The 22,438-nt window shown below is 35.8% G+C and overlaps 1 protein-coding gene across 1 annotated transcript; it reads right to left on the reverse strand.

Annotated features, from left to right (window-relative positions):
- Nucleotides 1–21,292: 21,292 nt before the first annotated feature.
- LOC113343322 lies at nucleotides 21,293–22,099 on the reverse strand. The gene has a single exon (XM_026587550.1). It carries the CDS (start codon nucleotides 22,097–22,099, stop codon nucleotides 21,293–21,295), a length of 807 nt encoding a protein of 268 aa, XP_026443335.1.
- Between the last annotated feature and the right edge of the window lie 339 nt (nucleotides 22,100–22,438).

Here is a 22,438-nt window from a genome sequence, read left to right on the forward strand (position 1 = left end):
TTACCGAATATCGACGTTAAGTATGCATACGGGTTTGCAAACGAATTTTAGTATCCTGCAGTAGTATGCAGACGGGGTTTGCGAACTTAAACCCCCTGGATTTTGATTTTAAATTATGTTATGCATACTTGGTATGTGTACCATGAAGTCCAAATATCCCGAACTAATGTTTTCAAACCTAAACATTTAAGAACCTTAAACACATATCAAGTTAGGTAAAAATGAACGATAAGTAAGGTACATGGATCATTATAAGTACTCAAACAAGTAATAAAAACATAAAACTTTCTCAAGTTTATAGACATACCTTTTTAGAAATCTCTTTGTGTCTCAAAAGAAGTCAACAACTTGCTTGAGAAAATATTTGGCACCTCTCTGTCAAGAAAACAGAAAAATGAGAAAACTCTTTAAAGGTTATGATGGTGGATATAAACTTTTACAATCTACCGTTAAAGATCGAGAAGAATACTTACGCTCAAAAAGGTCTGAATGTGATAATTTCCTTCGAAATCTCTTTGTGTTGAAAGAAAGACTTGCGGAATCCGAAGCAAGATATGACTCTCAACAAAAATGTTCTAATGACAGAGAACTCAGTATCCTCGCCAGAGAAAAATCTTTGGAGACCGATCTCACTGCAGCCCTTCAAATAGTTGAATCACTGGAGGAGAATCTGAAAAGATTCAATTCTAGCTCTACAAAATTATCTTCTATGCTTGGAGCATGTAAAGAACATCTTGATACACGTGGTCTGGGCTATAAGGGAATAGACGCTCCAAGTACTGATAAGATCAATTTTGTTCAAGCTAATGCCAACTCTTCATGTGAAAAACCTTACCAGCAGCCGACGGTTTTGGATACAAGGATTGTACTTCTTCAAATTTAACTCGCATGAGAAAAGTCAAAAACAAATCCTTTAACTGCTATTATTGCGGAAATAAAGGGCATCTTGAACAAAGATGTTGTTTTCGACTGAGGAATGAGAAACTTCACAAGATTCTTGTATGGATGTCTAAAGAAGTAATTAAACATGTCTCTCATATTGCTAGAGTAAAAGGCAGTGTCTGCAATCAAGAGAAATGTTGTGATGAGTCATTTCTAGATTATAATTTTGAGACAAAAAAATGCCTACAATTGTAGAAGGAAGAATGTCAGATGGACAGCTGACTCTTTAAATTACTCTGAGAAGAGAAAAAGGCATAGGAGAAAGAAAGAAAAGCCAAATTCCTTATCTCCTTCTAAAGAAGACAGTGAACCTGAGGTGTCTGCTCCAAATTTCATTCATATCAATAATCGAGTCTCGGAGCTCAAGATCAGCATAAACAGACTCAAACGGAGCATTAAAAAGTCAAGGAAAGTAGCAGGTTCAGGTATTCCTTGTTCCCCTCTGGTTAAATCTCTTTCTACTAATCCTAACGATTTTTTCTGAAAATCTTCAAGAAGGAAAGAGAGAAGAAGTCAATATACTTGATGAGCAAAAAGCTCATCAAAATACAACTTGACTACTCAATGTAGCATCCTTCTTGTAATATGGAAGGATGCTTATAATTCTCAAGAACCTGTGTGTCTTGAGAAAGTAGTTGTTGTTATATTTCATTTTGTTTACAAAACGATGATCATTAAACTGTTGAGCCTTGCTCCAGTATTTTACATGTTGTAATGTTTGTTTGATCGTTCACTCTTGAGAATAATTTCTTGTTGATTGCCTTGATCGTTCACTCTTAAGAATAACTCAGTCGATAGTGCTCAACATAAGACACCTTATGGAACAACACAGTATATACACAAAAATTATGGATCGGAGGTCGACCTAATACTGTTGAATAATCAAGGATTCATTCTATTTTTCATCACTTTTTGTACAATGACATACAATAGACATAATCCTTGTGAACAAAAGATATTAACCTATCTTCCATCAATAATTGACATAATAGGATTAACTTTTGTATTTGTCAAAAGTTCATTCCTTCTTTTATCAACACATGCAAATCAACATATAAAGGACTTAACTTTTGACAAGGTATGGGACAATCACAGTTCAAGACGCAAACACACATATCCCATAACAAATTGCAATATATATAACCATAAAGATTAATACTGCAAAAATCATCTTCCAAACAATTTTAGAATTTAAACCAATAAATCTAAAAACATGAAGATGAAAACTTTGGACATACCTATGTGTAATCAAAATAATGGATATTCCAAACTCTAGTTATTCTTCTTAAACAAAGCAAGAAAAATAGAAGATTTACTAGGCATAATAAACTCCTATAGAGAACATGATCTGAAAAACACTAAACTCGGTCATCAACCAGAGACTGAACATGGACGAGCTCATTAGTTGCTTTCTTCAGTTCATTTTTCAAAAACTCAAGATTCCTTGTTGCAATTCCGAGTTGTTCACGTACGACCTCAAAATCTCGAAGATGATTTCCTACCAGTTGTGATGACATATGAACTGGTAGTTTGTTTTCATGATCAATGGCATGAAAGCATGTTATGAAAACAGGATTTTTGTGAAACTCGATGGTCTTCTCCTTCTTGACTTCATCATCTTTGTTACCTCCATTCATTGTGTACAACAAAAATTGGTAAAACCTTTTGACCTTACGGAACTGTGTATCAAGAGATGATACATAAGTGTATATAAATAAGTTCCATGGAAAACTCTAGGAAAGCTTGTATACGTTTGAATGGGTCAGGTGTTCGTGCACTGATGGTAACGGCCTTAAAGTGTGACCAAGAGGTAAGAGAATGAAATTCTTGTGTCAAGACTAATAGTTGAGAACCAACTATTTGGAGGAAGTACACATAAACAGGAAATTTTTCCAAAGAAAAAAAAAGATCACGATTATCTACAAGAGAAGAACTGGAGCGAAGCTCAACAGATTTTAATACTCAAAATAACAAATAAGGAAAGGAAAACATACAACCTTGACAACACTTCTCAAGACACACTTCTTGAGACTATGAGAATCCTTCTTAACTACAAGAAGAATGTTGCATTGTGTAGATATCATATTGTATTTAGATGAGCATTTTTATCACCAATACTAATTGCTTCTTTTTCTCCTTCAAGAGGATTTACAGAAGGAAAACTTGACTTACTTAAGGAAGTTTTATCAAGAGAGGAACAAGAAGTACCTGAGTCAGCCGCCTTCCTTGTCTTTTTGATGCTCCTTTTGAGTCTCTTTTTGTTGATCTTAAGCTATGAGACTCGATTGTTGATGTGAATGAAGTTTGGAGCAGGAGACTTGGATCCACAGTCTTCTTTAGAGAGAGAACAGAGACTCAACTTTTCTTTCTTTATCTTATGCCTTTTTATCTTTTCGGAGTTAGTTTCCCTTCTGCTACTGTCGATATTTTTTGTTTCACAAACACAATTAAGAATAGTCTTGTCACAAAATTTTCTTTGATTGTCGACAATGCATTTTACTCCAACGATGTGAGAGACAGGCTTAATAACTTATTTTGACATCCATGCAAGAATGTTGTGAACTTTTTCATTCCTTCAAGAAAAATGACATCTTCGCTCAAAATGTCCTTTATTTCCGCAATAATAGCAGTTAAAGGAATTGTTCTTAACCGTTCTCGTGTGAGTAGATTTAGAAGGGGCAAAATCCTTGCTTCCAGAAACATTACATGCTGCAAAAGGTTTCTCACATAAAGAAATAGCTTTAACAAAATTGATCTTACTCGTTTTTGGAGCGTCTATCCGTATATAGCCCAGACCACGTGTAACACGATGTTCTTTACATGCTCCAATCATAGAGGATAATTTTGTAGAGATAGAATTGAATCTACTCAGATTCTCTTCTAGTGATTTCACTTTATCCAGTGCAGCAGCAAGGTCAGTCTCCAAGGATTTTTCTTTGGCGAGAAGACTGAGTTCTTTGTCATTAAAACATTTTTGTTGAGAGTCATATCTTGCTTCAAATTCCGCAAGTTTTTATTTCAACACAAAGAGATTTTGCATAAGATTGTCACATTCGGAACTTTTCGAGCGTATATCTTCATCACGATCTTTAACAATAGATTGTAAGAGTTTATATCCACAATCATATCCTTTAAAGAGTTTTCTCAGTTTTATGTTTTCTTGACAAAGAGGAGCCATGTATTTTCTCAAGCATGTTGTTGACCTTTTTTCTTTCAAGTCACAATTAAACAACTTGATATGCTGAGAGACTTCCTCATAAAGGCTTTGTCCTTATTCTGAATCACTGTCATATGAAAGTTCATTCAACCGATCATCAAGATATTTCTCCCAGTTGAATGAAGATTCAGACAATGGACCGGAGACAACGTCCTTTTTAGGAGCTTCAGGACTTTGAGGCTCACAAGGGTGACTCTGAACTGATGTTGCGTTATCATAGATATTTTGATTATCCATAGAGTCAGATCGCTTACAAATACAGATTGATAAGGTCTTTAACGTGTTTGCCTGCTCTGATACCAATTGAAATAGAGGGGTCTAAGAACCTCACCCAATATTTCGATTAGCAATATGTATGGACAAACTCCAATATACTTTCAAGAGAATCAACTAGACTCAATATTAATAAAGTATATCTAAGAGTTATATCTCTCTTTCTTGATTCATTTCTTTCTCAAGCAAATAGAAATCTACGAGTCTAAATGAATACAAGAAAAATCACTTGAACGGTACCAAAGACCAATGTTCAAGGATCAATCAATTTCAATCAACAACCAAAGGTCGGATTTCCAATTGATTGATTCAAACGCACAACCTGTGATATTTTAATTATATAACAAAATATAATGCGGAATAGAAACAACACAGACAACAGAATTTTGTTAACGAGGAAACCGTAAATGCAGAAAAACCCTGGGACCCAGTCCAGATTGAACACCATATTGTATTAAGCCGCTACAGACACTAGCCTACTACAAACTAACTTCGGTCTGGACTGTAGTTGAACCCCGATCAATCTCACACTGATTTAAGGTACAAGTATAAGTATGATAATTTTCATACATACACATTTGCTATTTCGAGCCGAGTTTACTCACCTATCGTTTTCTCGAAATACGTGTTGGTTAGCTTTTTCTTTAACCATCTTCATCTTTACCCATGACGAAAGTCATGATGACATTTCAATCTTGAAAATAGCTTTGATGATGATAGTCGTTTCTTTATGTCTAACGACTGTTATAACATTATAGAAGAATGTCTAACCACCTATGGATGTAAGCATATAGTGTGTTCGCACATTAGTGTATAAATACATGTGTCGGAAACCAAGTGCGTGCATATGTGTGCATGCGGTATTGGTGAAGGAGACAGGGTTGGGTACGCGTACTGGCGGAAATTCACGTTTATGAAATTCTGCTGAGTTTGAAGTTTACGAACTCAAAAACCAGTCACCTTAGGTACGCGTACCCGTACGCGTACTGGAGGAACTGTTTTCACCCGAAAAAGTATGCTGAGTTTGGAAACTAAAACCAACTCAAAATACGGTAGCTAAGGTACGTATACCCGTACGCGTACCCAAGCTAGTTATTTCTCAAATTGGTAGTTCATGGACTTAAAACAATAAATTATAAGGACTGCAATCTTTGCAAACCGTAGGTATATTCTTCATGAATTGATTCAAATGAATCAAACTAATTTTGTTTCAATTGCGTCTATGTATAAATACCTAAGCAATTGAACAACTCTTGAACTAGTTCTTATGAGTTATTTGAACTAGTTATGAGAAAGATGAATACGCTTAATATGAAAGCACTCGTATGGCTAACCATTGGTCAACCATTTGTGATTCAACCAATGTACACGTTTAGGTACGGTTACTCAAACCTAAATGAATACATTTCATTTGTGTGTGACAAGCTAAGTTTCGATCTAACGGTTGAAAGATATTAGCTTGGATAAATCAGGTTTTTCATCTAACGGTGATTATTGAATGCTTTGTTACCAAGGTAACTTAGATTGAAAGCGCTAATTTGAAAACTATATAAGGAGACGTCTAGCAACTGTGCAAAACTAATACCCACACCTCCTGTATGATACTAGTTGGTTTGCTATAGTCAATTCTCCTTTAATCATAGGTTTGTTTTTGAGACCCTGTCGATTAACGACTGAAAGTCTTCATTAGGATTGTGAAGCCAGACGAAACTACTTCTCTTGTAGTTGAGCGATCTAATCTTGCCACTTTCTATCGTACGAGTTTGAAAAGCGGGGGTCTAACAACACCACCCAATATTTCGATTAGCAATCTGTATGGACTAACTCCGAAATACTTTGCTAGAGAATCAACTAGACAGTCAGACTCAATCTAGATAAAAGTATCTCAAGGAATCAATATCTCTCTCTTGATTTGATTTTTACTCAAGCTAAAAACAATAGAGAGTCTTTATCAAATACAAGGAATACTTGGACGGTACCAAAGACCAATGTCCAAGGATAAATCAATATCAATCAACAATCAAAGGTTGGATTTTCAATTGATGATCAAGAACGCACAACCTGTGTTATTTCAATTATATAAAATATAATGCAGAAAAGAAATAACACAGACACCATAAATTTTGTTAACGTGGAAACCGCAAATGCAGAAAAACCCCGGGACCTAGTCCAGATTGAATACACACTGTATTAAGCCGCTACAGATACTAGCCTACTGCAAACTAACTTCGGACTGGACTATAGTTGAACCCCTATCAATCTCCCACTGATACAAGGTATAGTTGTACTCCTACGCCTCTGATCCCAGCAGGATACTGCGCACTTGATTCCCCTAGCTGATCTCACCCACAACCAAGAGTTGATGTAACCCAAAATCGCAGACTTGATAATAAACAGATCTGCCTCACACAGAAAAGTCTATAAAAGGATAAATCTGTCTGCCACAGATAAACCCTAGGTTTTGTTCCGTCTTTAGATATAAAATCAAGGTAACAAGAACCTATTGATAATCCGGTCTTATATTCCCGAAAAACGACCTATATTAATCAATCAGCTCTCTACAATCCTTCCTGACTACACAAGCGGATTGTCGAAGAATCACAAACAGTGAGACGAAGATGTTTGTGACTTCTTTATCTTGCCTATCGGAGAACTCTCACGATCTCAAGCCAATCAATCGATTGTACTTGTGTGATAGAAGATTCAACATCATATCACACAACTACGGTAAAGTATTATCGGTCTGGCTTCACAGTCCCAATGAAGTCTTTAAGTCGCTAACCTGATTTTAGAGAAGAAAATCAAAGGTTAATGGAGATCGACTCTAGAGGGCGCACTAGTAGGACACAGACGTGTGGGGATTAGTTTTGCACAATGCTAGATGTCTCATTTATATAGCCTTCAAATCAGGGTTTTGCCTTAGTTACAAAGCAATACTTATTCACCGTTATATGAAAACCTGATTTAGATTCAAGCTAATATTTCTCAACCGTTAGATCGAAAACTTAACTTGTCACACACACTAAGGTAGACGTTTACTGGGTTCGTGAAAACCATGCCAAACGTGTACGTGTATTTCGGTTCAACATAGTAACCCGAAAGGTTAACCATATGAGCATTTCATATTAACCTTGTTCTTCTTAACCATAACTAGTTCAATTGACTCAAATGAACTAGTTACAGAGTTGTTCAATTGCTATGAGATTTATGTAACTACACAAGACACAATAGAAGCAAAGATGATTCGATTCGATTGAATCGGCTCATGATCATTATAGCCACGGTTTTCATAAAGCATTCCTTAGTAATTTAATGTTTCGTGTTCAGAGCACATATTTAGATCATAACCTCTTAAGTTCACAAACAAGTTCGCGGACTTAAGTTAATCGGTTGAGTTTTCCAAGCTCAGCAGAAATTCTCGGGATGAGAACTTCCGCTAGTTCGTGGACTGAGTCTGCGAACTAGGTTCGCGGACTTGGCAAGAAAATTCCACAATCCTCCCGATTTCTCTTGATCAACAAAGTTCGAAAACTTCGGTTCAAGGAATACATGGTTATGTAATCTAAACTCTCATTTCAATCATTGATATATTCTCAGAGGACGCTATGTGGCCGTTATTCACAGACCGATTCACGTTAGAGCAATTCTCAAAGTGATTGAAACTTTTCATGACTTTCGTCACTAGGTGAAGATAAACTTGATCAAAGCAAAACGCTTTACCAACACATGATTTCGAGATAAAAGATAAGCAATGAATGCTCAACTCGAAATGTCAAATGTGTATGATCTAGTCTATATAGCATACGACTTTTGTATCATAAGAAGTAGGAGATAGAAGAGATAGACTTTTGAGTGATAAATAAGTTCAAGACTCCACATACCTTTTTGTTGATGAAGTTCTACTGTTCCTTGTATAGATCTTCGTCGTTGTATGATAAATCGCCATGAAGTCCTTGAGCTCAACTACACTTTCTATCCTAGTCCGAGACTTAGCTATGTAGGCTAGAAATCAAGACTTATAGTTTTGATCACTAACATTGATAAACATGCTTGAGATAGCAATGCATGCGAGGTTGACCGAGCTATGCTCTAACAATCTCCCCCTTTGTCAATTTTAGTGACAAAACTATTAATACATATGGAATATAAAAAAGATAAACTTTAGTGGCTCCTATTACATAGTCTAATCTTCAACGTTCCTTGAAATCTTCTTCCTTCCAAGTACTCCAATGATCCCAAAGGTTGTAAGTTTAGCACCATCGTTGTTGAAGATCCGTAGCTATAACAATGAGAGAAATCGAGATTCTCGATCATTATTATACAGTGTCATAGTATTATTATATAACATCAAAGTCCAATTGTATCATGACTTTAACAATAATACTACGGTGATATGTATCACTCTCCCTTAGTCAATACTCCATCTCGATCATGGAAACCACTCCCCCTTACACAATGATCCGAAAACCATATGTATTTGTGGTGTGAACTACAATATTGCTCCCCCTTTTTGTCAATAAAATTGGCAAAGGTACACAAATGGGATCATAATGAAATTTCCACAAGAGACATTTCATGACCAAAAGAAAAATACATACTAACTTAATTTAGATGCAATCTAATAGCCGAAGCTAACAACATTCATCAAGGAGTTTTAAGATACAAGATAACCCCTATAAAATTCCACAGCCCCACTCCCCGCAAGATATTACCATTAAGCACAAGTTCAAAAGAACTCTCCCCCATTTGATGTCATTACCGAGAGAACAACAAGAGCGACCTTAATTTCGAAAGAAAATAAGGATTTTTTTAATTGGACACCAAACACCATAGGAATGATTTTTTATATCCAAAGCTCAACCAAATTAATCACAAGTAAACCCATGATTAATTCAATTGGAATATGCAACTAAATCAAATCACAAAAGTGATCAATTTAATTGAAAGTGCTCAACATAAGTAAACTCACTGAGCTACGGCTAAGTCAATCACACGGAGATGACTAACTTAACCGTTCAAATACTCAACATAAGTAAAACATTACGGAATATATGACTACATTAACCAAAGAACATGATAGTGTAGCCTTTCATATACTCAACACAAGAACTTGTAGAATATATGAAAACTCAACTAGATTAATTACAAGAGAACCTATAATTAATCTAATTGGAATATAAACAACCAAACTAATCACCGAAGTAATCAATTTAATTATTTTGGGCTCAACATAAGAGAACTTATGGAACCCCGACTAAGTTCATCATAGAATATGACAACCTTAACCGTACAGGTACTCGACATAAGAAAGAAGACTTATGGAGTACTAACTAAATAACCAAACTAGTTGATTAATTTAGTTCCTAATGCTCGACATATAGCATCTTATGGAACAACCAACAAAGCCAAGGTAAATCGACTTAGTTTTAAGGTGCTCAACATAAGACACACAATGAAGCCTTCACGATAAAACATAATAAAATGGATCAATGAAGATCAATACCGTGGATAACATACAAGGATCTATTATATATTCCCTCATAACGACATAATAGACTTTATCCTTGTAGAACAAAAGATTTTATCCTATTTTCCATCAAATACATGATTGCTTTGGCATAACTTTTGTATATGTAAAAAGTCCATTTGTCATTTCATCCATACGAATACTAATTCATGGACGACTTTACTTTTGACCGCAATATGGGACCTTCAAGTTCACGGAAGTAAACAATATATATTCCATAAACAAATTGCAATATCACAGAATCATAAAGATCAATACTGCAATAACATCATCCTTCAAATATTTTTAGAATTTAAAAACCAATAATCCTAAAAAAACATGAAGATGAAAAAGTTGGACATAGCTATGTGTAATCACAATAATCGCTATTCATCACACTAGTTATTCTTCCAACTAATCAAAAGGAAGACTTACTAGGTATTGTAGATCTTTCTCAGGGAATCTACAGAAAACTCCTTCTTATTATTGAAGTACCCATTGATTATGGGATTGTTCAATTCCTCTAAATCTTCAGAAATATCAGTTAACTCACTAAGTTCCCTTTTTAGATCGCGCAAGGTATTCTTGGTTAGAGACAACCTTTGTTCATAGTGAGTTATTTCTTCCACAGAGGAAATGATTCGAGATTTTAAATCATTTCGCTTATTGATGAAGTCTTTCACCATTTCTCTAAAATGATATCAACACGACAAAAAGAAAAGAGACAGTTAGAGGAAGAACCTTTTCTCTTGATTGTAGACTTCTTCTTTATCATCCTTGAGGAAGTGATTCCTTTGCACCGGTGTACGTTAACTGCATCTACTACATTACTTTTAGAAGAACTTCTAGTTACAGGAGCCATGAAAATGTATGAGAGGAAATAAGAAGATAAAACGATTTATAAGTGTCAAACCCTAATCCTTGACACATTCTTCCGAAGTATAAGGACCCACAATCAATAACGTTAGCAGAATATTTTTTTACAAATAGAGATACATACTTGAGCCACAAGATGCATAGTCTCAACCTCTCAAGCTAAGAATGGGGATGCAGGAGTATCCGAGCTTAACCAGAGACCAGGTGAGCCAGACGCTCCCCTTTCTTATCAAGGCTTGTTGCATGAACATGTTTACTCCTTCTGTTTATGGAAATATTGGTTTTGCACAACCTTTGATTGTCTAGATTCAACTTTTGCATGCTCTCTTGTATTTTAGAAATTCTTTTGTTCCTCTGCTTAAACCTCCAACACGAGTTTTGAACATGATTTGCATTTCCACAAAACGAACAAGTCGGTGATCATTTATCTTGTTGGAGTACCTTCTGTTTATCACAACTGTCAGCCTTTGGTTTTCCATGATACTTAGGAACAGAGTTGACAATACCTGCTGTCTTGCTCTTGAATCCTAAACCATTAGTGTCTCCAAAGGATTTCTGACCAAATAACATTGCTGAGATTTTATCAGAACTTTCAGACAATCGTTGAAGATCATCTTTGAGGGTATTAATCTCTTTTTCCTTTAGGCCAATGGTTCTGGTGAGTTGATCATTAAGACAATCTATCTCAAACTCTTTCACCTGGATTAGTGATTCTAGTTTCTTCAATGAAGTTTTTAACTGAAGGTTTTCTTGAAGGACCTCTTTATTCAAGAATTCAAAAATCTTTGTGTCAGACTCGATCTCTGAATCAGACTTTGAGTATATGGATGTTTCTGCCGTAAGAGCGGTTTTAAAGCTAGAATCATTAGAAGAAGCAGTTGACATAAGTTGTCAGATCTAATACTTCATTTTACAAAGTTCTTGATCCTTTCTGTTATCAAAGGTTTGTTGAACCGATTACCAATAGAACATCACTCATCAGCCCATGACAAGTTTGAGGATTTAATTGTTTCGGAAACAGCATTGAATGCAAAGGTAGAAACAGAACATGGATCATGAACTAACACTTTTCCAAAAGAGGTATTCATGGATAAAGTGTTGCGATTATTTTTAACTCCTGGTGAAGCGTTAATTGAGACTTTGTGGTCCATATAGTCAGATCGCTACAAACACGGACTTGTTAGGTCTTGAACGTGTTTTCCTGCTCTGATACCAATTGAAAAAGCTGGGGTCTAACAACACCACCCATTATTTCGATTAGCAATCTGTATGGATTAAATCCGAAATACTTTGCTAGAGAATCAACTAGATACACAGACTCAATCTAGATAAAAGTATCTCAAGGAGTTAATATCTCTCTCTTGATTTGATTTTTACTCAAGCTAAAAACAATAGCGAGTCTTTATCAAATACAAGGAATACTTGGACGGTACCAAAGACCAATGTCCAAGGATCAATCAATATCAATCAACAACCAAAGGTTGGATTTCCAATTGATGATCACGAACGCACAACCTGTATTATTTCAATTATATAAAATAAAATACGGAAAAGAAATAACACAGACACCAGAAATTTTGTTAACAAGGAAACCGCAAATGAAGAAAAACCCCGGGACCTAGTCCATATTGAATACACACGGTATTAAGCCGCTACAGACACTAGCCTACTACAAACTAACTTCGGACTGGACTATAGTTGAACCCCTATCAATCTCCCACTAATACAAGGTACAATTGTACTCCTACGCCTCTGATCCCAGCAGGATACTGCGCACTTGATTCCCTTAGCTGATCTCACCCACAACTAAGAGTTGTTGTAACCCAAAATCACAGACTTGATAATAAACAGATCTGTCTCACACAGAAAATTCTATAAAAGGATAAATCTGTCTCCCACAGATAAGCCCTAGGTTTTGTTTCGTCTTTAGATATAAAATCAAGGTAATAGGAACCAATTGATAATCCGGTCTTATATTCCCGAAGAACAGCCTAGATTAATCAATCACCTCTCTACAATCCTTCCTGACTACACAAGCGGATTGTCGAGGAATCACAAACAGTGAGACGAAGATGTTTGTGACTTCTTTATCTTTCCTATCGGAGAAATCTCACGATGTCAAGCAAATCAACCGATTGTACGCGTACGATAGAAGATGCAAGATCAGATCACACAACTACGATAAAGTAGTATCGGTCTGGCTTCACAATCCCAATGAAGTCTTTAAGTCGTTAACCTGATTTTAGAGAAGAAAATCAAAGGTTAATGGAGATCGACTCTAGCGGGCGCAGTAGTAGCACACAGACATGTGGGGACTAGTTTTTCACAATGCTAGATGTCTCATTTATATAGCCTTCAAATCAGGGTTTTTCCTTAGTTACAAAGCAATACTTATTCACCGTTAGATGAAAAACTTATTTTGATTCAAGATAATATTTCTCAACCGCTAGATCGAAAACTTAGCTTGTCACACACACTTGGGTAGACGTTTACTGGGTTCGTGAAAACCATGCCCAAACGTGTACGTGTATGTCGGTTCAACATAGTAACCCGAAAGGTTAACCATATGAGCATTTTATATTAACCTTGTTCTTCTTCACCATAACTAGTTCAGTTGACTCAAATGAACTAGTTAAAGAGTTGTTCAATTGCTATGAGATATAATGTAACTACACAAGATACAATTGAAGAAAAGATGATTCGTTTGATTGAATCGGCTCATGAACATTATAGCCACGGTTCGCATAAAGCATTCTTTAGTAATTTAATGTTTCATGTTCAAAGCACATTTTTAGATCATAATCTCTTAAGTTCACAAACAAGTTCGCGGACTTAAGTTAATCGGTTGAGTTTTCCAAACTCAGCAGAAATTCTCGGGATGAGAACTTCCGCCAGTTTGCGGACTGAGTTCGCGGACTAAGCACACAAACGAGTATTTGGAAAATCCCAGCAGAATTTCTCGGTCGAAAACTTCCGACAGTTCGTGGACTTGGCAAGCCAATCCCAAAATCCTCCCTATTTCTCTTGTTCAACAAAGTTCGAAAACTTTGGTCCAAGGAATACATGGTTATGTAATATAAACTCTCATTTCAATTATTGAGACATTCTCAGAGGACGCTATGTAGACATTATTCACAGACCGATTCATGTCAGAGCAATTCTCGAAGTGATTGAAACTTTTCATGACTTTCGTCACTAGGTGAAGATAAACTTGATCAAAGAGAAACGCTTTACCAAAATATGATTTCGAGATAAAATATAAGCAATGAATGCTCAACTCGAAATGTCAAATGTGTATGATATAGTATATATAGCATACGACTTTTGTCTCATAAGAAATAAGAGATAGAAGAGATAGACTTTTGAGTGATAGATAAGTTCAAGTCTCCACATACCTTTTTGTTGATGAAGTTCCACGGTTCCTTGTATAGATCTTCGTCGTTGTATGTTGAATCACCATGAAGTCCTTGAGCTCAACTACACTTTTTTATCCTAGTCCGAGACTTAGCTATGTAGGCTAGTAATCAAGACTTATAGTTTTGATCACTAACATTGACAAACATGCTTCAGATAGCAACGCATGCGAGGTTAACCGAGCTATGCTCTAACAGAGTTCAATTGAATAATTGACTTGAGATTATATCTTTGATAGGGCAAGATAAAAAGAAATCACAAACATCTTCGTCTCATCGTTTGTCATTCCACAATATCTAGTTTCGCTACCATACGATTTAGATTATTGTGAGGTGATTGATAATACCAGGCTGTTCTTCGGGAATATAAGTCTTGTTTATCAATTGGTTCTTGTTCACCTTGATTTTTATCAAAAGAGAGAACAGAACTTTTAGGTTAATCTGTGGGAGACAGATTTAACTATCCTTGTAGACTTTTCTGTGTGATACAGATTTGTTTACTAAAATCTTCGACTTTGGGTCGTAGCAACTCTTGGTTGTGGGTGATATCAGCTAAGGGAATCAAGTGCGTAGTATCATGCTGGTATCAAAGACGTAAGGAGCGCAACTGTACCTTGAATCATTGTGGGATTGATTAGGGTTCAACTACAGTCCAGACCGAAGTTAGTTTGTAGTAGGCTGGTGTCTGTAGCCTACTACAACCTGTGATATTTCAATTATATAAAAAAATATAATGCGGAAAAGAAATAACACTGACACCAGAAATTTTGTTAACGAGGAAACCGCAAATGCAGAAAAACCCCGGGACCTAGTCCAGATTGAACACACACTGTATTAAGCCGCTACAAACACTAGCCTACTCCAAGCTAACTTCGGACTGGACTATAGTTGAAACCCAATCAGTCTCCCACTGATCCAAGGTACACTTGTACTCCCTACGCCTCTGATCCCAGCAGGATACTTGCGCACTTGATTCCCTTATCTGATCTCACCCAAAACTAAGAGTTGCTACGACCCAAAGTCGAAGACTTGATGACAAACAAATTTGTCTCACACAGACAAGTCTATCGAAGGATTAATATGTCTCCCACAGATAAACCCAAAAAGTTTTTGTTCCGTATTTTGATAGTAATCAAAGTGAACAGGAACCAATTGATAATCCTGTCTTATATTCCCGAAGAACAACCTAGAGTTATCAATCACCTCACAACAATCTTAATCGTATGGTAGCGAAACAAGATGTTGCAGAATCACAAACGATGAGACGAAGATGTTTGTGATTAATTTTTATATCTTGCCTATCGGAGATATCAATCTCAATCCAATCAATATGATTGTACTCGTACGATAGAAGATGCAAGATCAGATCACACAACTACGATAAAGTAGTATGGGCCTGGCTTCACAATCCCAATGAAGTCTTTAAGTCGTTAACCTGGTTTTAGAAGAAGAAAACCAAAGGTTAAAGGAAAAACGACTCTAGTACGCAAACTAGTATCACACGTAGGGTGTGGGGATTAGTTTTGCATTGATGCTAGATGTCCCCTTATATAGTCTTTCAAATCAGGGTTTGTTAAGTTACCTTGGTAACAAAGAAATCAATATCCACCGTTAGATGAAAACATGATTTAGATTCAAGCTAATATTTCTCAACCGTTAGATCGAAAACTTAGCTTGTTACACACAATTAAAATGCACGCTTCTAGGTTTGTTAACCGTACCCAAACATATGCACTTGTTGGTTCAATAATAGTTAACCAAAAGGTTAGACATATGAGCATTTCATATCAACCATGTTCATGTTCACCATAACTAGTTCACATGACTCAAATGAACTAGTTAGAGAGTTGTTCAATTGCAAAGAATTCTTATGTAACTACACAAGACACAATTGAAGCAAAGATGATTTGATTCACTCGAATCGGTTCATGAACTTTTATAGCCACGGTTTGCAAACAACATTCCTTAGTATTTTTAAGTTTAAGTTCAGAAATCATCTTCAGATATATAACCTTCTTAAGTTCGCAGACTTGGTTCGCGGACTTAAGTTACCGGGCAGAGTTTACAAACTCCAGCAGAAATTCTCGGGATGAGAACTTCTCCGGTTCGCGGACTGGGTTCGCGGACTTGGCTCACGCCATTCTTCCAGTTCTCTTGATCAACAAAGTTCGCAAACTTTGGTTCAAGGAATAGGAATTATACATAAATATGTTTCCACAACAATGCTTATGTCCATATTGGTTATGTAATCTAAACTCTCATTCCAATCATTTGAAACATTCTTCGCCAAAGCAACTTTCAAAGTGATTGAAACATATCATGACTTTCGTCACTAGGTAAAGATAAACTTGGTCGAAGCGAAAAGCTTACCAACATATATTTCGAGTTATAGATAGGCGAGGTATACTCGACTCGAAATACCAACTGTGTATAATCAAAGTCTATATATAGCATACGACTTTTTGTCTCAAGAAGTAGGAGATAAAATAGATAGACTTCTGAGTGATAGATAAGTTCAAGTCTTTACATACCTTTTTGTCGAGAAGTTCCACCGGTTCCTTGAGTAGTTCTTCTTCTTGTATGATGAATCGCCATGAAGTCCTTGAGCTGAATTATACTTTCTATCCTAGTCCGAGACTTAGCTATAGTAGACTAGAAATCAAGACTTATAGTTTTGATCACTAACATTAACAAATATGCTTGAGATAACAATGCATGCAAGTTCGACCGAGAAATGCTCTAACAAGTTTCATTTGAGTCATTTGAACTAGTTATGGTTAAGATGAATAAGGTTGATATGAGAGTGATCATATGGCTAACCTCGGTTAACTATTTGTGAACGAACATGGTGTACACTTTTATGTACGGTTACATAAACCTAAATGAGGGTACATTTCATTTGTGTGTAACAAGCTAAGTTCGATCTAACGGTTGTAAGATATTAGCTTGGTTGAATCAGGTTTTTCATCTAACGGTGAATATTGAATGCTTTTGTACCAAGGTAACTTGGATTGCAAACCCTGATTTGAAAACTATATAAAGGAGAACTCTGGAAATTGGGAAACCTAATCCCCACACCTCCTGTGTGTTACTAGTTGCATAACTAGAGTCGATTCTCCTTTAACCTTAGTTTTCTATCGAGACCATGTAGGTTAACGACTTCAAATACTTCATTGGGATTGTGAAGCCAGACCCAACTATTTTCTTTGTAGTTGCGTTTTCTGATCTTGCCCGATTTTATCGTATTGAGTACAATTGAAATGATTGACTCGAGATTAATTTCTCTGATAGGCAAGATAAAAGTAATCACAAACATCTTCGTCTCATAGTTTGTGATTCCACAATATTTTGTTTCGCTAGTCGATTAAGATTATTATGAGGTGATTGATAATACTAGGATGTTCTTCGGGAATAGAAGTCTGGTTTATCAATTGGTTCATGTGCACCTTGATTTATCAAAAGATGGAACAAAAACTCTTGGGTATTTCTGTGGGAGACAGATTTATTCAATCTATAGACTTTTTTGTATGAGACGGATTTGTTTATCAAGTCTTCGACTTTGGGTCGTAACAACTCTTGGTTGTGGGTGAGATCAACTAAGGGAATCAAGTGCATAGTATCCTGATGGGATCAGAGACGTAAGGAACGCAACTGTACCTTTAATCAGTATGAGATTGATTAGGGTTCAACTACAGTCCAGTCCGAAGTAAATTGGTAGTAGGCTAGTGTCTATAGCGGCTTAATACAATGTGGTGTTCAATCTGGACTAGGTCCTGGGATTTTTCCGCATTTGCGGTTTCCTCGTTAACAAAATTCTGGTGTCTGTGTTATTTCATTTCCGCATTATATTTTGTTATATAATTGAAATATCACAGGTTGTGCGTTAAGATCAATCAATTAGGATATCCGACCTTTGGTTGTTGATTTACATTGATTGACACTTGAACATTGGTATTTGGTACCGTTCAAGTAACTCCTCTTATATTCAGTCGGGCTCGCAGATTTCTATTTGCTGATTGCAGATTGAATTAAGAGTTAGAAATACTAAGCTCTTTGATATACTTTACTCTAGATTGAGTCTGACTGTCTAGTTGATTCTCTAGAAAGTGTATTGGAGTAAGTCCTCTCATATTGCCAAATGAATTGTTGGGTGTGATTGTTAGACCCCCGCATTTTCACTTACCTTTATATATCCTTTTCCTTGTCCTTTTAATGCCTCGTCCTCAATCGGTTAGTCTACCTTCTGAGATCAAAATTCCTATAATCAGTTCTTTTCTGAACATTCATAACTGTATAATTATGAGTTTTTAGTGAAGCTTTCTTCGAATTGAAGTTATCTTTCTTTTTTCCCACATAATTTGAGAGTTGCAACACAATTTTTTGCTTAATCAATTTTTGTATTACTCATTTAAGAAAAAAATACATCTCAAAGTCAAAACTGAAAATTATTTACAAGCCCAATTAAAAAAGAAGTAGCAAAAACTGAAAAAACAAGGCCCATTAACCAGAAATGAAAGCAAAACCCAATGAACAACTAATCTTAACAGAATTTGTAATATGTTTTGTCAGGAATTTCCAGAGAAGTAATAAAACCTGGTTTTGTTGAGTACTTCTGACAGACACCCTTACTCAGGCCTGCACCCTTCTTGGCCATAACATCTGTAGAAGAATTTATTTCCTTCATACTATGAACAAATTGAATCATCCTGAATAGCATCTTTATTCTCTTCCATCTTGCTTGAACTATCCAAGCAACCTTCCCAGATGTGTAAGATGTTATTGCTGCATTTGAATCAGATTGAATACATATATCAAAACTGTTATTTTCCACTGCCCATTCAGCTGCTCCAATGATTGCCATTATTTCAGCTATGAAGTTAGTTGCTATACCCAACCCTCTTGATTCTGCATACATAAACTCTCCATTCTTTCCTCTGCAAACAAACCACATACCTGCTGCTCCTAGAATACCTCTAGAAGCACCATCAAAGCAAATGAGTATCTGATGTACTTCAGGTAGACAAAATCTCAGTTCAACAATCCTCTGTAGTTTTATTGGTTGTTTCTTGATCTCAAAATATTTGAATATCATGTAGTCATAACTACAATCCCACATGTGATTCCTTATTCTCAAGGCACAGTCTTTGACATGCTATATTATTCTCATCTTTATACTGACCAAGCTCCCATTTTCATCCTCAAAACATATTATGTTCCTTAGAAACAAAACTTCCATCATAGTTATTGAAGCAGCCAGACTCCATACTTCTTTAACTGCACCACTTTTATGCTTTGCAAAATTCATTACATCTTCATATGATTTAGGATTCCAGAAGAGAAAAATTCCACCCAACCATCCCCAGATTAGCTGACTGAAGTTACACTTCCACACAATATGCTCAATACTTTCTGTATCCTTCCCACATATATAACACTTAGATGCTAAGCTGAAACCTTTGCCTTGCATTTTTTCATCAGTTGCACAAACATCTTGGAATATTTTCCATATATTACTGGATGTTGTAGGATGTAGCACTGGATTCCACACATGTCTAGCCCAATCTACTTTAGTGTACCTTTTCCTTATCAATTCAACAGCTGAAGAAATAGTAAATTCACCAGACAATGTTCCTACCCAGATTCTTCTATCATCTTGGCCTGAGATTACTGGTAATTCCTCCACCTTAATATAATTTAACATTATCTGAGGAATCAACCAAACTCCATTTACTATTAAGTCTGCTACTTTCATGTTAGCATTTTGCTTCATATATTCATCTTCTTCAAATAGTTCTTTTAGAGGCTTGTCTTTAATCCAAGAATCACTCCATATAGAAATTTGTGTGCCTTTCCCTGTTATCCATCTTGTATGTTGTTGTAATTCTTCAATGACCCATTTCAAGCCAGGCCATATAGAAGACTTTTTGTAACTTGTAATCTATTCCCCAGTCACCTTAGTGTATTTTTCTCTCATAAATCTTGCCCATTTTGCTTCAGATAATTGAATTTTCCACACCAATTTCATTAATAGTGACTTGTTTACAACTTCCAGTCTTCTTATTCCAAGGCCTCCTTCCTCCATTGGTGAACATGTGTTTTCCCATTTCAAAGTCACATATTTTTTCTCATATGGGTTACCAGTCCATAAAAAGTTCCTTATCAACTTTTCACAAATTTTCACCACCCTTGAGGGCCACTTATATACTGAAATATTATAGATTGGAATGCTACTTAATATGGATTTAACTAGAGTTAGTCTGTCCATAAAAGATAGCATTTCCCCAATCCAGCTTGCCAACCTGTTTTGTAACATTTCTACCACATCCCAAACTGTAGTTGACTTTACCCTCCCTGGCTTCAAAATCACTCCAAGATACTTGTCAGGCAAACTAGATACATTCATTTGTAACTCATTAGCCAGTAATTGTTTCTTTTGCTGATTTATCACTTGGCCAGAAGATAATTGATAGTCTTGTAAAAGCTTCATAACAGTTTGTATATTTCTCTTGTGTCCATTAAAGAACCAAAAAAAATCATCAGCAAATAAGATATGAGTTGGTTGCACACCTCTGTAGTTGACCATGGGAATGATTTTTCTTTCTGCAACCATTTTAGTAAGGCTTCTGCTCAAAACATCTTCAGCAATCACAAACAAAATGGGTGACAAAGGATCACCTTGTCTCAATCCCCTGCTAACTTCAAAAAAACCAACATGACCACCATTTACTAGTACAGAAATTCTAGCTGATGTAAACAGTTGATGAATTCAGTTAACACATCTTTGAGAAAATCAAATCTCTTCAATACTTCAAAAAGAAACTCCCATCTCAGAGAATAATATGCTTGAGTGATATCCAGTTTTAAGCCTATATTATCACCTCTCCTTTTTGTATCCAACTCATTAATCATTTCTGAAGCCAACACAACTTGCTCTTGTATACATCTACCTTTTATAAATGCACCTTGTTGACCAGAGACAATTTTATCCAACATTCCATACATTCTTGTTTTCAAGGTCTTGGTAAATATTTTAAAACAGAAATTGTTGAGCCCTATGGGCCTAAACTAATTTGGTCTTCTAGCACATTTTACCTTTGGCAACAGAAATAAGAAATTAGAGTGTAGTCCTCTTGGTATAAAACCTTTTCTCCAACTGTATTGAATGTCTTTGATTAAATCTTCACCAATTATCTCCCAAGCAAATGTATAAAAAAACCTTGGAAAACCATCTGGCCCAGGAGCACTATCTGCATTAAGTGAAAAAACATCATCTTTTATTTCTTGAATTGAGGGAACACCATCTAGCATCTTATTATCTTCTAAAGTGGCTACTTCAGGTATCGCATCAAAAATCCCATCAAGAAAAGTCACATTTTTAAACTTAAGCTTCTCTTCAAAATGTTGTTCTAGAAAATGAGCAACTTGATGTTGATCTGTAACTATTAGGCCATTATCATTCTCCAACTCAGTTATGACATTTGCAGCTTGTCTTATCTTTATTGAAGTATGGAAGAAACTTGTATTAGCAGCACCATATTTAAACCACTTCTCCCTAGATTTTTGTTGTAAAATGGAGTGAAGTTGTTGATTGAGTATTTCTTGTTTCCCTCTTGCCACAACCAAATTATTTAATAATATAGTATCACTAGGATTCTGGTCTGATATTGTAGTTGCATTTAAAATCTCCTCCTCTGCCTTTGCCAATTTTACTCTAACATCACCAAAAACATGCCAGTTCAAATCCTTAATTCTTATCTTCATTATCTTTAACTTCTGCATAAAAACAAACATTGGATTTCCTATAACTTTTGTAGCCCATACTTCTTGAATTAGTCTCTTGAAATCTTCATGTTCTAACCATACTTTAAGCATTCTGAATGGAACATTTTTAGGTTTTGGAACAGTAATACATGATCCCAATAAAGGACTATGATCTGAAACACTTCTCACTCCAACTTTATAGCTCCATCCAGGATATTTCTCACTCCATTAATAATTAATAATTGGTACAATGACTTTTGTAAAACAAAAATCCTATCTCTATCAGTTACTGATGAATAATCTTTTAGAAACTTTTCGTGTGGAAACAAAGTTTCACACTAGAAAATTTTCCTTTAGACTTATTCCTGCAAGGTTTCTTATGACTTTCTTGTTTACACCGAGATTTTTTTTTCCGAGATCAAACGGGATCAGATTTACTTTTCTTTTCTG

Source organism: Papaver somniferum, unplaced genomic scaffold, assembly GCF_003573695.1.
Source record: "Papaver somniferum cultivar HN1 unplaced genomic scaffold, ASM357369v1 unplaced-scaffold_57, whole genome shotgun sequence".
NCBI lineage: Eukaryota > Viridiplantae > Streptophyta > Magnoliopsida > Ranunculales > Papaveraceae > Papaver > Papaver somniferum.